Source organism: Pseudopodoces humilis, chromosome 10 (genome assembly GCF_049639895.1).
Source record: "Pseudopodoces humilis isolate 2021_Gansu_Grassland_sample_001 chromosome 10, ASM4963989v1, whole genome shotgun sequence".
Classification (NCBI taxonomy): domain Eukaryota; kingdom Metazoa; phylum Chordata; class Aves; order Passeriformes; family Paridae; genus Pseudopodoces; species Pseudopodoces humilis.
In genome coordinates this window covers 30,701,853-30,719,492 of record NC_142209.1, presented here as the reverse complement: position 1 = coordinate 30,719,492, position 17,640 = coordinate 30,701,853, and the positions used below count along the sequence as shown (strand labels likewise).

General features: G+C 47.5%; 2 protein-coding genes across 3 annotated transcripts in view; one reads left to right on the top strand and one right to left on the bottom strand.

The window, feature by feature from the left end:
- SLC35D1 (solute carrier family 35 member D1) lies at window positions 1-9,111 on the top strand. The gene is made up of 12 exons (XM_088060655.1): window positions 1-215; window positions 910-943; window positions 1,016-1,102; window positions 1,529-1,596; window positions 1,986-2,057; window positions 2,636-2,704; window positions 2,973-3,075; window positions 3,492-3,584; window positions 5,898-5,965; window positions 6,286-6,364; window positions 6,533-6,615; window positions 7,133-9,111. Exons 1-12 carry the CDS (start codon window positions 1-3, stop codon window positions 7,239-7,241), a joined length of 1,080 nt encoding a protein of 359 aa, XP_087916781.1. The 3' UTR covers window positions 7,242-9,111.
- A 270-nt stretch (window positions 9,112-9,381) lies between these two features.
- The window catches only part of MIER1 (MIER1 transcriptional regulator), a 31,150-nt gene continuing 22,891 nt past the window's right edge, over window positions 9,382-17,640 (bottom strand). For both annotated transcript variants that reach the window (XM_014250899.2, XM_005521236.3), the window contains 5 exons: window positions 17,142-17,223; window positions 15,671-15,765; window positions 14,919-15,046; window positions 13,263-13,399; window positions 9,382-12,411 (listed from right to left, as the gene is read on the bottom strand). In XM_014250899.2, coding sequence (XP_014106374.1) covers window positions 12,086-12,411; window positions 13,263-13,399; window positions 14,919-15,046; window positions 15,671-15,765; window positions 17,142-17,223 — 768 coding nt within the window. In that variant the 3' untranslated portion in view covers window positions 9,382-12,085. The remainder of the gene's footprint in view (window positions 12,412-13,262; window positions 13,400-14,918; window positions 15,047-15,670; window positions 15,766-17,141; window positions 17,224-17,640) is intronic.

Here is a 17,640-nt window from a genome sequence, read left to right as displayed (position 1 = left end):
ATGTCGGCCCCGCGCAGACGCCCCGCGGCCGCTGCCGGGGGGGGGCCCGAGGGGGCGGCCGAGGGGGGAGCCCCGGCCGGAGCCCCCGAGCCCGGCGATGCGGAGCGGGGCATGGCGGCCCCGCCGCTCTGCCTGCGCCTGCTGGCCGCCGCCTTCTACGGCCTCAGCTCCTTCCTCATCGTCGTCGTCAACAAGAGCGTCCTCACCACCTACGGGTACGGCTGCGCCGGTGGGACCCCCCCTCAGGATCGGGATAATCCCCTGAGGATCGGGATAAACCCCCCGGGATCGGGATAACCCTGCCGGGATCGGGATAACCCCTTCAAGACCGGGATAACCCCCTCAGGGTCGGGATATCCCCCTCAGGATCAGGATAACCCCCTCAAGACCGGGATAATCCCCTCAGGATCGGGATATCCCCCTCAGGATCGGGATATCCCCCTCAGGATCGGGATAACCCCCTCAGGATCGGGATAACCCCCTCAGGATCGGGATAACCCCCTCAGGATCGGGATATCCCCCTCAGGATCGGGATAACCCCCTCAAGACCGGGATAATCCCCTCAGGATCGGGATATCCCCCTCAGGATCGGGATATTCCCCCGGGATCGGGATATCCCCCTCAGGATCGGGATATCCCCCTCAGGATCGGGATAACCCCCCCGGGATCGGGCTATCCCCCCGGGATCGGAGTGGGGACCCCCCGTGGTTCTGGGGATCGGGACCCCGCCATTCCCTCCCGTCCTTGGGCTCGGGTACCCCCCTGTGTCACCCCCAGCTTTGGGGTCCCGTCCTTTGCCCTGCCCGAGCCGGGGTGTCCCCATGGCCGGGCCCCCATGGCCGTGGGGCCTCCGGGACCCCCCCAGAGGGGTTTGTGGGGACCCCCCTGATTTGCGCTCTCCTCCCGCAGGTTCCCGTCCTCGCTGTGCGTGGGGCTGGGCCAGGTGAGTGGGACCCCCCTGTGTCCCCCAGCCCGCTTTTTGGGGGGCTGTGGGGTGACCCCTGCTCTCTTGCAGATGGTGGCCACGGTGGCCGTGCTCTGGGCGGGGAAGGCGCTGCGGGTGGTCAATTTCCCTGACCTGGACAGACACATCCCCCGGCGGGTGAGACCCCTGCCCTGCACCCAGCACCCAGCTTCCTTCTCCCGACACGCGGCTCCCCTCCTCGGGCACCCAGATCCCCTTCCCCAGAACCCAAATCCCCTCCCGAGCACCCAAATCCCCTCCCCAGAACCCAAATCCCCTCCTCGGGCACCCAAATCCTCTTCCCCAGCACCCAAATCCCTCCCCGGACACCCAGCTCCCCTCCCCGGGCTCCTTGCCCCGGCCCCGGGGTCCCTGCCCCCCGGGGGCTCTTTGGGATGCCCGTGGTTCCCGGGATCCTGCAGGCTCGGAGCAGCTCCGGGACACGTGTGTGTGTCTGTGTGTGTGTGAGGGTTTCCATGGCGGGCTGGGAATCGTTCCATGGCTCCGTTAATCCGCGGAGGCTGCTCAGGGTCGCTCACACCGCCTTATCCCTCTTCTTTCCAGACATTTCCTCTACCTCTCCTGTATTTCGGGAACCAGATCACAGGACTGTTCAGCACAAAGAAACTGAAGTAGGGATGGGTTTTCCTGCTCGGGGGGGAGGGTTTGAACGCTCCTTGGGGCTTTCCAGGATTGCCAGGGAGCCCTGCGGGGCCCCGGGGCTGTGTGAGATCCGAGCCGGGCACTTCCCTTCCTCCCCATCCCACGCCGGGAGGTGCCACGTGCGTGTTCCCAAATCCACGGGGCTGGCCCTGCTCCGTGGCTGGAGGGTCTGGGGGTGTCCCTGGGGTCCCCCATCCTGGCAGGGTCAGGTCTCAGTGGGTGTGGGAGCGGTGCCCTTCCCATGATTAGCGATCCCGTATCCGTGAGGAGTTGGGGCAGGGCAGAGCCCGTGTCCCTGCTCCATTTGGGATGTGGGGAATGGGGAACCCCTCTGACCCCCTGGCCCTTCCTCCCACAGCCTGCCCATGTTCACGGTCCTGCGCAGGTTTTCCATCCTGTTTACCATGTTTGCCGAGGGATTCCTGCTCAAGTGAGTGCTCCCAGCCCCTGCAGCTGGCAGGGTCCAGCTTTGGAACTCGGGGTTTGGGCTGGGATGGGAGCAGGGAGCGGGACAGGAGCTGCTGGCCTTGATCCCTGCCCGGGTTTCCAGAGGAGCTGGGGCAGAGGGAGATGGGACAGAGGGATGTGGCGCAGAGGGAGCTGGGGCAGAGGGATGTGCTGCTCTGTCTCCACTTGCAGCACTCCAGGAGGCTCAGGGTTCTGTGCCAATTCCTGTAGGGAGCCCAAAGCACTCCAGGAGTGCCCAGAGCCCCTTCCCAGGGCTGGCTCCACGGGCTGGGAGGCTGAGCCCTTCCCTGCCCCTGCAGCTCTCCATCAACTCCCAGCTCCCCCAGGCTGAGTTCTTTATCTTTTGAAAAATCGCAGAGATAATTGTCTAAAAATGTCTTTACTCACGGCTCCTGCACGGGATGGTTGGTTTGGGGGCAGTTTGGGGTTTTTTTCCCCCTTTCCTCAGGAGGAAAATCTCCCTGCTCTGCTCCAAAGCCCTCAGAGTGTTCCCAGGGACTGAGCAGTGGCTGATGCCGTGTCCTCCCACCTGTTTTCCAGGAAGAAGTTTTCCTGGAGCATTCAGATGACAGTATTTGCTATGATCTTTGGTGCATTTGTAGCTGCCAGGTGAGCTGTCCTCATTCCCACATCTCCAGAGGGTCCATTCCAATGGGAATCCAGTTCCCTGCTGTGTCCCAGGAGTGGAGGGATTAAACACAGATTTTTTTCCCCCCCTCAGACGTGCTCTCTAGTAGGAAAGAATGTTTTCCTGACCCAAATCCCAACCCCTCCTCCCACCATTAACTTTTCCTGACGACTTGCTGCTCCACAGAAGCTGGAAGGAATCTTCCAAGCTTTTTCCCTGCTTTAACTCCTGTTTTTTTCCCTTTCCCAGTGCTGACTTGGCATTCGACCTGGAGGGATATATTTTTATCCTCATTAACGATGCCTTAACAGCTGCAAACGGTGCCTACGTGAAACAGAAGCTGGATTCAAAGGTGGGATGAGCTTTGGGATGTTGGGATTTGGGGCTTGGTTTCTGTGAGGGCCAATGGGGGAGGTTCACCCATTCCATTCCCAAAATCTGCCCAGAGCTGGGGAGGGACTGGGACAAGGAATGGAGGGATGGGACCCAGGGAATGGCTTCCAGTGCCAGAATGGATGGATGGGATATGGGGAAGGAATTCCTTGCTGGGATGGAATTCCCAGAGGAGCTGGCAGTGCCCAAGGCCCGGCTGGAGCAGCCTGGGACAGTGGAAAGTGGCTCTGGATGAGCTTTAAGGTCCCTCCCAACCCAAACCAGTCTGGAATTCCATGATATTTCAGAATTCCCCCGCTCCAGGCTCGGTCCCAGCAGCAGTGGGAGCGGGGATTTGTGTTTCCACTCAAGCCCTGGGGCATTTCCCATTTCCAGGAGCTGGGGAAGTATGGACTGCTCTATTACAATGCACTCTTCATGATCCTCCCCACCCTGAGCATTGCCTACATCACTGGAGATGCACACAAGGTAGGAGAGCCCAAATCCACGGATTTTGTGCCACAGTTCCACGGGAAGGGCTGGGGGAAGGGCTGCTGCCCCAGAACCACCTCAGCAGAGAGGAGCCTCAGCTTTTCTGTTGGGCTGGAACCCACAGAGCTGCTCCCTCTGGTGTTTTGTGATGCCTGAGGATGGGGAAGTGGAGAGCAAGGAGAAAACCCAAATGTTAATTAAAGAGGTTGAGAAATTTTGCAATCAATGAGTTTCTTCACACTTTTTTTAACTGTCCTTCCCCTCTCGCTGGGGCAGTTTTGTTGAGGTGCTTGTGGTGCCCCACTGGGGCTGTGGTCCTGGAGACATGAAATAATACTTATATTTATTATTATTATTATTATTATTATTATTATTATTATTACTATCCTGTGGTCCTGCCATATACATGAAATTATCTTTTATTATTATTACTATGATTATGATGGTTTACCTGTGGTCCTGTATAGGTGAAATTATTTATTATTTTTACTTTTATTACTACTAATAATATTAATAATTATCTATAATAAATAATATATAATTATAATTAATTTATTAATTTGATAGTAGTAATAATAATTGTTCTTATTATTTACCTCTGGTCCTGTGTACATGAAATGATCTTTCATTATTACTACTATGATTATGATTATTTACCTGTGGTCCTGTGTACATGAAATTGTTATTATTGCTATTATTGCTAGTAATTATATTTATAATTATTAATAACAAATAATATCATTATAATTAAATTAATTATTTATTAATTAAAGTATTAAATAAATATACTAATACTAACAATACTAATGCTAATTATAATAGTTATAATTATAATATTAATAATTTACCTGTGGTCCTGTATAAATGAAATTATTTTTTATTGTTACTATTATTACTATTAATAATATTAATAATTATAATAAATAATATTTAATTATAATTAAATGATTTCTTAACATAATAATACGAATAATCCAAATACTAACAATACTAATACTAACAATAATACTAATACTATCTATTATTATTATTATTATTATTATTAATAATAATAATAATAATAATAATGGTAATGATAATAATAATAATAGTTAGTTGTAGCAATCCTGTTGTTGCTGTTGCACTCAGTGATGTGCAGCTGGCTCTCCTGAGCAGCAGATTCCTTTTTCCAGCCTGTTTTTTGGCCATCCTCTCCACGTGCAGGGAATTCAGGAATTCCCTCCCCAGAGGCTGGAGGTGTCTCCCACCCTTCAATCCCGGGCTGAGGAGCTGGGATTAGCAGGGCAGAGGGGGTGGCTCCGGGGCTGGATTTGGGGTGGAATCGCTCCGTGAGGATCAGGAGCTGGCCAGGAAAGCCCTGGGACAGAAATGTCCGTTCTTTATTTGCTTTTCCATGAATAAACTCCTTTCTGAGCACAAAGATTCGCTCTGTGCCGGGGCTGCTGCCAGGAAACTCCGCCCCGGCAGCTCCGGGAAAGGCCCCTGGGGAAGGGCCTGGGGGCCTTTCCTGTGCCTGTGGATTTGGGAATTCTTGTGGTTCCTTCGGCAGCATCGCAGGTAACACATCCTGCTTTGTGTGCTGCTGCTGCTGCTGAACTCCCCACAGAATTCCTGCGGGAAGAGGGGATGGATCAGCTGCAGGAAGGTCCCTCCAAGGCTGGAATTTTGTGTCCCTATGGGAAGAGCATTCCCAGCTGCCTGGCAGGAGCCCTGGCTGCTTTGGCATTCCCTGTCCAGCTGGGAAGGGAGTGAGGGAAGCAGCTCTTGCCCTGCCCTGCTCCTGCCTCGTGCCTGAGGCTCCTCTGGAGCTCCTCTGGATCCTGGGGGTCTCCAAGGATCCCTGAGCCTGCTCCGAGCTCTCCTCAGGGCGATGCTCCAGTCCCTGCAGGATCTTGGTGGCCCCTCTGGACTCTCCCTGTCTGTGGCACTGGATCCAGCACTCCAGATGCTCCCAAAAGTCCAAAAGCCCAGGAAAAAAACCTCTTCCCTGAAATCCAGGCTGCCTGTCACGGCTCCCTTGGGATGGGCTGGCTGAGTGTTCTGTGCTTTGCAGCGAGAGAATTCCAAAATGATGCAGCTGTGGATCGCAGCCAGCTGGGAGATGCCTCTCCTGATCCCTCTGCCTTGAGAGACATTCCCTGCCTTCTCCAGAAGGGATGAGGCTGGAGGTGACACCAGTGGGGAGCCCCAGCCTCGGGATGTCATTCCAGGCTTGGAATTGGGTTGGTTTTTCCTGGTGCTGGGGAGTTGTTCCTGGAATTGCTGGGAATTCTGTGCTTCCCAAGGCTCTAAAGCTGCTGTTCCCTGCAGGCAGTGGAATACCAGGGCTGGGCAGACACGTTCTTCGTGGTGCAGTTCACTCTCTCCTGTGTCATGGGGTAAGGACTGGGATGCTGGGCTGGGAGCAGGGAAAGCATCAGCATTCCAGAACGAGGGAATGGTGGTGGCCTTTATCATTTAAAAAATCAGAATAAATCATCACTCCTCATTCCTGAGAGTTGAGGGTAGGAATTATCTCCCACCTTCCTCCAGTGCAGGTTTAGCTAAAAAAGTGGGATAAAACTGCTGGGGAAAGGATGGGAATGGATCACGGAATCCTGGAATGCTTTGGCTTGGGAGGGACCTTCAGCTCACCTCATTCCATGGCCAGGGTGATGGGATGAGGTGATTCCCAAGGTTTTATCCCTCTTTTCCATAGGTTTATTTTGATGTATTCCACGGTTCTTTGCACTCAGTACAACTCTGCTCTTACAACTACAATAGTTGGCTGCATTAAGGTGAGTGGCATTCCCTGCTCCCAAAAAAACCCAATTTATCCCTCGTTATCCCTTGGGAATTGCATTAACCCCTCATTCCAGCCCCCACATTCCACCCCCTTAAATTCCCTTTTCTCTACAATTCCCTTGGCTCAGGCTGCTTGTTCCTCCCATCTTGTTCCTTTGCAGAATATTTTAATAACCTATATTGGGATGTTTTTTGGAGGAGATTATATTTTTACATGGATGAACTTCATTGGTCTAAATATCAGGTAAGAGCAGTGGTTTCCTTCTGATTTGTAAATGAAAACTGGGCTGAAACTGAAAGGATTTGACTGATTTAATGGATTTTCTTTCCCCCTCCAAAAGAAAACCAAAACCCCACAGAATTGGGTTTTTTGTGCTTGGTCTGTGGGACGTTCCCAAACTTTGTTTTAAAGCTGGGAGAATCCACAGGAGTGTTTTAACAGGAAAACTTGAGTTTTCCCTGAGTTGCCAAGCAGAGTCATGGAATTAAGGCAGCAAAAGGAGAATTTTTGGGATTATTTCACTTGGTATTTCTTACAATTCAGCTTTTGGAAAAGTCTCCCCCGGATCCCTTTGGGGGTGCAACAGATCCAGCACTAGGTTGGGAACCCATTTGGCAGGGAATTAAAGCAAAACACCTGGCTTTAGGAGGAAAACTGGGAATTTTCCTGGAAGTGGATGCTTCCAGCAGATCCCTGTGCGGCGGCTCCGGCTTTTCCTGGCTGATCCAGGTTCCCGAGGTGTTCCCTGAATCTCTTGCAGTATTGCTGGAAGCCTGGTGTATTCCTACATCACCTTCACCGAGGAGCAGCTGAACAAGGAGTCGGATGCTGGCAGCAAGATGGATATTAAAGGGAAGAGCTCCGTGTGAGCAGGGAGCGGCTCTTTGTTTTTGGGAATCCACCCAAATCCGTTCGCTTGATCGCGGGCAGAAGGTGGGGAGGGATCCGCGGCGCCTGCCACGGGGATTAATTTGCACAGCCGAGATTGCTGCCTTCACAAATCCTTGGGAAGATCCACCCGGCCTGCACGGGGAAGGGTGAGCCTAATTGAGTCTGATCGGGAGCAATTAACGGGTTTCTAATCGAGCTGGGAGTCGGCAGCCGAGGTGGGCACGGGCGGGGCTGGAAGTTGTGCTGGCAGGGATGTGCCGGGGGTGGCCCTGGCTGGATTTGCTCCATGGGATCCGTGGATCTGCTGATCCCAGCTTGGCTGGGAGGCTGGGGCTGGCTCCGTGCCCAGCTGCTCCCTCTGGAAGGACGGGAATGCCGAGGGCCTTGGCCAGCGTTCCCTGGAAGCTGCTCCAAAACCTCCTGGATGAATGTTCGGCGCTCTCTGGACTTAATTTTTTAGCTGTTTTCTGTTTATTTTCAGTTTGTTTGGGCCATTAACCCACTTTCGAGCCCTGCTGGGTTTATCAGAGCCTTGCATTCACCTCTGTCTTTCCGAGGCTTGGAGACATTCCCAGCAGGAAGGGTTTTCCAGCTGCTGCTGAGCTCTGCAGCCTCCCCTGACACCAAGCTTGGCTTTGGGAAAGCTGCTGGGATCACAGGAGAGCTGAGCTTGTCCCACCTGGAACAGCACATCCAGGGAATCTGCAATAACTCCAGCTCCCACCCCTGGAAGAGGCACAAGGACTTAAATCTTCTTTTTTGGCAAGTACAGGGAGCCCCATAATTCTTGTTTTCCATGGAATTAATCGCCCTGAAAGACCCACTAAAGGAATGGGAATTGTCGTACATTGGGCAGTGTTCAGTGATTTTTAAAGCTTGTTTTACCCAGCACTCCTTTCCAGGGCTTGTCTTTTGGGTTAAAAAGAATTGTTTTTAAGCTTGGTTAAAAAACTTTTAGTAAAATAATGTATTTAGGGATTTTTTGGTACCCTACCAACTTCTCTAGACACTGGCAGCGGGGTTTTTTAGGAACTACTTGCTTCAGCTGGAACTGCTCTTGGACAAAGCTGCATTTGATGGGATTTATTGGAAGTTTGTGGATGGGGAAGAGATTTTCTGTGAGGGTGCAGCTGCAGCCTGGCTGCTGGGCAAGGTGTGGAGCTGCTGCCTGCTGCAGCATCCCGCTCCTGGAGCAACTCCAGAGCCACAATTCCCCCTTTTTTTGTGGGATTTTGTGGTCACTGCAGTGATGAGGGGCAGGTGAGGTGTCCTGGAGCAGCCCCTCAGAGTGTTCCCCCTCAGAGCACAGTAAGAAAAAATCCTTGATGATTTTGTCTCCCAAAATTCCAGTAAAACCTCGGCTTTGTGCCAGGGGAGGGAGGGTGACAAACCAGTCCCTGCACTGGTTCCCAGTATCCAGGTGCTGCTGGGGCCCCTCCCACCTGCTCCTGCCTCTTGCTCCAGCATTCCCAAATCCCTTTTTTCCCCCACGTGTGCTCCGACCCCGCCATGCCAGGAGGTTGATTCTGCCAGAGGGGTTTTTGTATCATTTTCTCTTTAGTTTTGAATCTGCTGGTTAGATTTGCAGTCCCAACAGGGAAGGATTTTTAAAGCTTATTTTGTCCTGGATCCTAAACACTGGGAAAGCCAAGAATTCCTCTAACAGTATTTTCTATGCTATGAATTGACTAAAAAAAATGTTTTCTATAGAGAATCTATTTACAAAATGAGCATTTTAGTGATGAAAATGTGAATGTATGGCAGGCTGTGGATGTGAGAAATGAGAGCAGAAAGGATTTATGTGCCTCTGTATTTTTGTATTTGCTTCCAATAAACCAATGAACCAAAGCTGCTCCTGCCTCATCCCTCTCTTCCTTCCCTGGCTGGAGAGGATGGGAATGCTGGGGGATGGATAAATCCGGGATTTATCGCCCAGCAGGGGGAGGTGGGAGGGAATATTCCTTGAGGAGGGATGTGGAGAACGGTTGGAAGTTGATCCAGAAGATGGGGTTTTGTTTCCATGGGTTTCACTGCAGGGTTGCTGCCCTGCCATCCTCTGAGGAGAAACATTCCACCCCTCTGGAGAAAAAAAAAGGCAGGAATTTTGGATGCAGACAGTAAGTTTAAAAATATTTTAATAAGCTTTTCCAGAGTTGCAGATGGGGAAGGGGAATAAGAGGAGGGAATTAATGACAGTGCAAAATACTGTGTGGAAAAAACGTATCAAACTGATCTGTAAAGGTTTGTGTGGGGGGGGGGATTAAATAGCACACTGAACCCTTTGGGAAGCCCAAGGATTTCCTGCTGGACTGGATTCCCAACTGTACTGAAAGCTTGGAAAATGAAAGCAAAGTTAGCAGATTTCCAGGATTTTCAATAGCTTTAGTAGTGCAATGATCGAGTTATAGTGGCTGCAGTTTGAAACATGAACAAAGTATTGTATAAAACACCAGCATAAACAAAAGGTAAATTAGAATTAAATATTCTTAAAGTCTAGCTGAGCATTACATAGTGGATTATGGAATGTCAGGTCTCTTCTAAGCATCACCAAAATAAAAATAAAAATAAGGAAAGATAAAAAACAAAGCAACGTTTCTGAAGATATACACAGTGCTGGATTTCACACACGAGCCTGAGACAATTCATTTGGAAACTTTCCTACAGATTTTTGGGAAGTGATTCCAAACAAAGAGCATCAAAATAAAACAGAAAACAGGATTCTGCTTGTGTGGAACTGTCTTTGAGCTAAGGGGAAACTTGGAGGTTGTGCTCATAACCAGAGGGGAGAGTTAACAGCAACCTCTGCCTCAAGGCATTAATCACTGCATGCCTTAATTAACACAGGCCTTAATTAACGAACCTCACCCAGAGCCTCTCCAGGAGCAGGGCTGGCAGGCAGAGCTGATTGTTCCCCACAGTTCTGGGAACAGCAGGTTCCTGCATCCATAACCCATCCTCATCCCGAGGTTTGCTTCATTCCTGATCACAAAGTCCAAGGAAAGTTCAGTGGAGAAGAAACCGAATCAGCCCAAGCCCCCAGCGCTGGGGTTTGGGTTGGAACATCCATTTCAAACCTTTGATTTCAACTGGAACCAGAAAAAGCATAAACCTGAAGAGAAAATAACCAGTTAAGGGTGAACAGCACACCTGTGAGGAGGACACAGCCTTATCAACGATACAAATGAACAATTACCCCAGATTTGAACAGAGCAGAAGTGCAGCTGGGCTGAAAAAAAACAACCAAACAAAACCAAAGTGATTTTGGATTTCAAATGTTCCTGGTTGCTGGATGGAAATGCTACACCCACAGCTTTTCAGTGGCAGGGTGAGCATCACACACTTCTCATTTCTTTATGAGGAATTTTTGCTTTTCGCACTGAGATTCCTTCTCCACAGCTCAGTGTGAAATTCCCGCTCCCCCTTCTCCAGGTGAGCGCGTCCCTGTGCCAACAGAGAATCCCAGGATTTTCTAGGTTGGAAAAGACCTTTGAGATCATCAGATCCAATCTGTGCCCTGCTCCCACTGAAGCCTTCCCTGTGGTCCTGGGGAATTCCAGTCCAGCACCAGTTCCCAGCTGCATTCCCAACCATTCCAGCCACGCTCCGGCCCTTGCTGTGCTCCCTGGAACGCGGCAGGGCACAGCCTGCAGATAACCCAGGGAGTGCTGGAGCAGCTCAACCTCAAGAAGGTTCAGTAAACTCCAGAATTTGGCTGCTGTGAAATTTCTCTGAGTTCCAAATGGAGGGAAAAAGAAAGCAAGGAAATGTGTGCGGTGCAAGCAGCATGCTTAACAAAAACTGAAACATCATTATTTGCCATAAAACAAGAAAAAAAAAAACAACCCCACGTTTCCAAAATCAAACGCCTCCTAACCATTCTTATGTTAATTATTTACCAGTTTCTGGGAAGGAAATTAACATGTTGGTGATTAATTTTTAACTCCATTGGTTTGGTTTGGGTTTTGGTTTTTTTTTGGTTTTTTTTTTTTGCTGTTTTGTTTTTTAGAAAAGACTTCAGCAAAATAAAAGGAAGCTGACATTAGACTCAGAGTATCAACTCTCTCATAAAAGTTTACCAACTGTACAAGGTAAGAAAATTATACAAGCTTTTGTTTTAAGAAAGGACAGTTCAATCAAGACATAAGTACTGTAAAAATCTTTCAAAGGCTACAAAGAAATCTGGAAAAATACAGAATGTATTTCTTTAGCCCAGATAAAGAATATGGAAAGACATCATTGATGTCAACAATTTTACATAGACAAACCTGACCTGGTTTATTTATTTACCTTTTAAAACTTCTATATATAAAAATAGTTGTGCTCATAACTTTCAGGATTCATGAGGGTTCCTTAATGATGGGATGACATTTTCCTCTCTCCAGCAGGAGTGGAAGTCTCTGTGCCTGCTCTGTCTTGGCTTTTCCTGTTTTATTTTAACTTCCTGCAAAGCCCCAAATGCTTTGTTCACTTGTACACTGATTAAATGCTGTTTTATACATTAAATGCTGTATTAACACGTTCTTTAATGTTTTAGGCTGGGAATATTTTTGCAGCAACTCACTGCTTTGTTCCTTAAATATTTTAAGAGCTTTTTATCCCAGAACTGCAGTTGCCAGCTCTGAGAAATTCAATATTCTCCTGCTGCTTTTCAGTACTGGAAGAAACCAAATCATTGGATCTTTAGAGCCACCTAGAAGGTCTCAGGAAATGAAAAAAAAATCTCAGATTGTTTATGGAACTGGACTTTGGAAGGTAACCCATCAACCCTGAAAATTTTAGACACCCAAAATTTACTCCAAGGAATAAAATCAGCTCCCAGCACTCAGTCATCCAAAGTTTCCAGTTCCTCCAGCTTCCCGTGGGAGTTGGTTTCCTGGAAGAACTCTGAAGCACCAGGACTCTCCTTCCCATTGCTGTTAATTCTTCTTCTTTTCAGAGGTCTCTCACTCTTTTCTTCCAGCTCAGGCTCGTTCCTTGAAGCTGAGTGAGCGAGTTTGGGGTCACTGGAGAGGTTTTCGGGTTCGTAGCCGTTTGTATCCAGCTCGGTGTGAGGGGTTTTCTTCCCACTGCAGGGTCCATTGGCGTGCAGTCCCTCCAGTTTGGCTTCCTCCTTCCCTGGCACCTCCCCTGGGCCGTTGGCAGAGACACCTGGGTTGGAGAGAAACGCCATCAGCAAAGCTCAGCAGCCACACAACAACCTGGGCTGGCTCAGCAGGGAGGAGTTTGAACTGCAATTCATTAAAAATCCAGCGGTTTTCTCCTCGCTGTGTGCTGGAGGTGCATCCAAACGACACGGGGAGTTTATGGAAATCCTTCAAAGGAACAGAGAATGTCCTGGAATCCCAGGATGCAGGAGCTGCACCTGGGCTCTGTGTGCAGCTTCCAGGTGATTTCCACGCTCTGAGTGAGTCCCCAGCTCCTCTCCCATTCCCAGCTCCCTCCTCAGGGGCTCAGTGCCCTGCTCAGGACCCCCCACACTGCAGTGACACCTCTGCACTGGCACAGGGCACACAGCAACTCTCAAATCTCACTCAACAGCAAATTCCAGCAGGGATTTATCTTCCAAAACAAGGCCCTAAATGCAAACATGGAGGGTTTTTTAAAAACCAGTTTTAACTTGAAATAGGCTGTTTGTCTCTGGGGGTGCTCACCTGGAGGCTTTGGGAGAGCTCAGAGCCATTTCCAGGGCCTAAAGAGGCCCAGGAGAGCTGGAGAAGGACTTGGGACAAGGCATGGAGGGACAGGACACAGGGAATGGTATTAAACTGGCAAAAGGCCAGGGATAAATGGGATATTGGGAAGGAAACAGCCTGTGAGGGTGGGGAGGGGCTGGGATGGAATTCCCAGAGAAGCTGTGGCTGTTCCACCCCCGGCAGTGTCCCAGGCCAGGCTGGAGCGGGCGGGGATGGTGGGAGGTGCCCGTGGCACGGCAGGGATGGGCTCTCCCGACCCAATCCCGGCTGGAATCGAGTGCCAGAGGCAGGCCAGGCCCCTCTCACCGTTCTGGTTGCTGCTGGAGGTGCAGTCATCTCTCTCAGACTGGCTGGTGCTGCTGTTGGAGGCCGTGGGTGGCGGTGATGGGGCCCTGCTGGAGGCTGCGCTCTCACTCTCATCCAGGAGCCGATCCATGTAATCCCTGCGGACACACACACGGCTCAGCCTGCTGGGAAACCGCCTGGGAATATTCCTGCACACACTGCAGCTCTGTGGGAAAGGCTTCCCAGTGACAGAGAGTGGGGATGGATGGATACTGGGAAGGAGTTTCTCTCTGGGAGGGTGGGGGGGGGCTGGGATGGAATTCCCAGGCTGTCCCTGGATCCCTGGCAGTGGCCAAGGCCAGGCTGGATGGGTTTGGAGCAGCCTGGGACAGTGGGAGCTGTCCCTGCCCCCTGGGTGGGATTTCAGGTCCCTCCCAACCCAAACCATTCCATGATTCCAAACCCTTTATGTCTGGCCTGTGCTTCCAAGGTGATCCCTTCAGGCACTGAATTCTTGGAATTTGCTGAGTCACCAACACCAAACCATTCCAGTAAATACAAATCCCATTTCTGCACCCCCAAAGGGGTGAAGGTAAAAACTCCAGAGTTCAAGACATTCCCATCTCTGCCATTTATTCCAGTGCTCCAGCCTAGGGCAGGAATGGAAGGTGGAAACAAAGGGAGCTGGTGGATAAAACCCTTGGATGTGGTGGGAAGGCTGGATTAACTCCAGAAACAGCTTCTCCTGACATGTAATTATGTTGGAATTACACCCTGAATTCCCTGAATTTATCTGCAAAATCGTTCAAGAACAGACAAGTCCAGCCCTTAAAGACACTGCTGCTGCTCCCCTATGCAGCAGGAAGAGAGCTTTGAACCACCAAAAATTTAGGGAAAATTTGGGGAAAAATGGAAAATAGGGGAAAATGGAAAATAAAGGGGGAAATGGAAAATAGGGGGGAAAAACCCACCAAGAGATGGAAGGAGTGGGGAGCCAGACAGTCCCTGCCAGGTAAGAAACTCCCTGTAACACCCACTAAGTCCCTGATGGCAGCTCTGGGTGTCCCAGAGCCCTGAAATGTTTGGAGAAACAATAATATTCCAAGGAAAGCCAGGAAGAAATGAGGAATGAAAATAATAGTAAAAAAAAGCTTGGCAAGAGGCAGTGGAAAGAGCAGGACAGGGCAATCAGAGCTTTGGAATGAAGGGCAGCAGAACAAGCTGGGAATGCAGCTCTGCTCACACATTCCCTCTTTCCCCAGCAAGGATGGGAATGGGAAAAGGAGCTTTGGATACCCCAAAATCTCCTGGGATTTGGTGTTGTGCTGGTCAGCATGATGGACAAAGAGTGCACCACAAATTCCACCTGAAACTTGGGATTCATGGTTTTGTTGAGAACATATTTAATTCAAACAGGCATTTAAAAGAAAAACCTATTAACATTTAAAAAGAAAACCAACCAAATTCTAACAGAACTCAAGCTAAAACGGCAAAGTGTTGGCCTTACTCCAAATAAATGTATTTTACAGATTATTTATACACACTAATGCCATTTTTTTTTTACACTTTGGCTGTTCTCCTGCTGCAAATCAGGCTCTGAATCCCTGAATTTTCAGCTGAGAACAGGAAAAAAAATCAAGATTTAACCCCAAAATGGTGAAATCAGGCACATCTTACGTGACCCCAGGGTGCAGGTTGTATTTTTTCTTCCCAAAACGGGTCTGCTGAGCGAAGAAATCGTAACGTTCCGACTTTTTCCACATGTAATAAAAAGCCACACATTCCCCCACGGAGCGGGTCCGGACCTGGCAGCACAGCCAAGCAAGTCTTGGTGAATTTAAAGGCATTTTTGATTAAAAAAATAAGTAAAAAAACAGCATTTAGAACAAAAAGTGTGGAATTCCAAGTTAAAGCTGCTTGGAAGAGTGGAAATTGTTGGCTTCATGTTTCAAAATGGAGACGGAAATTAAGGGTGTTTGTAAAAATATTGGAGATCTTTTGGAAGGAGCAGCTCCAGCAGGAAAATTCCAAGGGTGTCCGGAGTCTCTCCAGCCCAGAGTCAGGCTCCAGGGAAGCAGCTCTTCCCAAAGGATTTTTGCAGGATTTCTGCACTTCCAATTACAAATTCTGGGCTTTGAGAAAACAATTTGGATGTAAATATTGGGAAAAAATTCCACCCTGGATCCATCCCTGGAAATGTCCCAGCTGGGACAGTGGAAGTGGGATCTTTAAGGTCCCTTCCAACCCAAACCATTCCAGGATTCTGTGACTCTACAGCAAAAATTAAATATTTTTTTATTCTTTATGAAGAATAAAGAATTTTATTAATTTTTTATCTCTTTTTTATTCTTTATGAAGGAAATGCAGGAGAAAAATTTATTCATAATTTCTTTAAAATGTAAAAAGAGAGAATTACATTTAAAATTTACCTTATTTGCCTGAATCACATGGAAATCCTTGCCATAGACTTTCAGCCCTTGTTCAAAGTTCCTGCATTCCTCTTCTGTCCAGACAGATAATTCTTCTGTAGGAAAATCCAAAATAAAAAGCAATAAAGGAAACAGTTAATTAAAAAAGCCACTAAAAGGCAACTGAAACAATCTGGGGTGAGCTGGGTCCTTCCTCCAGCTGCTGATTCTGGAGGAATTTCAGTTTTTAGTATAAAAATGGGAATTTTCCCTTTGAAGGACAAGGTGCTGGTTTGAAGGGATTGCTATGAACTGAATCTGACCTCATTGATCCTTCAGGTCACCAGGAAATAAAGTTTAAAATAGAGGGAGAGCAAAATAATCTCGTTTATTGGATCATTCCTGCCCTGTGATGCTCCAGGGAGCTCGGGAGAGGTTTGGAAGCACCACCAACAGATCAATGTGTGGGAAAACAACTCCTGAATTCCCTGAGTTTGTTGTTCCTGAGTGCAGGGATCAATATCAGCACAGGAAATGCTCAAGGCTCCCACAGCACCTTTGAGATCTGGGTTTTTAATGTTATATTTTGTACAATAAAAGGTTTATTTGTTCCTTTATTTAGGATTATTTCATTTTAGGTATTCAGGGTTTTTAATGCTACGCTTTTGTAAAAGAAAAGGTTAATTTGCTCCTTTATTGAGAATTATTTCATTTTATGTATCAGGGTTTGTAATGTTATTTTTATAAAATAAAAGGTTAATTTGCTCCTTTATTTAGGATTATTTTATTTTACATATCAGGGTTTGTAATGTTATATTTTGTACAATGAAAGTTAATTTGCTCCTTTATTGAGAATTATTTCATGTATCAGGGTTTTTATGTCATATTTTGCACAATAAAAGGTTTATTTGCTCCTTTATTTAAGATTATTTCATTTTATGTATCAGGGTTTTTTTTAATGTTATTTTTGTAAAATAATATTTTTATTTGCTCCTTTATCTAGGAGTATTTCATTTTACATATCAGAGTTTGTAATGTTATTTTTGTAAAAGGAAAGGTTAATTTGCTCCTTTACTTGGGATTATTTCATTTTACATATCAGGGTTTGTAATGTTATATTGTGCACAATAAAAGGTTAATTTGCTCCTTTGTTTAGAGTTATTTCATGTCTCATTGTTTGTTGAATTCACTTTGATGACTGAAAGGTCTAAAAGAGTACAATAAAATACCTAAAAAATGCCCAGTTGAGCTGTTAAGAAGTAATTTTCAATTTGAAGTTGCTGCTTTAGTCCCAGATATTTGTATCAAATATGGCCAGGAAGTGAATTTCCACATCTGCTAATTCCATTCTCCCAGAGAACAATGAGAGATTCACTGAGGCTGCATTTAAATGAATCAACCTCCTGAGCCTGCTGCCAGCAAATCCCAATGCCTGGGCCAGAAATAAATGAAAATTTAGGGATATAAACTCATTTTTTCAGGGCATGCTCACCTCTGGCTGCTTTGACATTAAATCTCAGCCTTCGTAAGGATTCCTCAGTATCAAAATTGCACTTCACCAGTTCATACAAAGCCTGCAGAGAGGAAAATCCACATTTTTACCACTCCAGAGACCACCCAAATTCTGCTGTGCCACAGCAGCACGCTCAGAAAATCGCTGATACCTCTTCAGGTTAGAAATAAAACTCTTGGAATGAATGCAGTGTCATTTAAGATGTATTTAAATTTCTAAATCTTTATTTACAGAACCAAGAAAATACCCAAGCAAAGCATTGCAACTTTTTCATCCATTACACACATTTGTAAAATTGCTGTGTAGGAGTTTTTTTTTGGGTATGAAGGAAAAATTAAATGTGCATTTATAGAGGATTTCATAATTGAAAAATTCTGTACCTGAGAGAATTAATTCATACAGATTTATATATAAAATAAAATCTGATTTTATTTATTTTCTACTATATATTTATTTTACATAAAGCAACATTAAACCC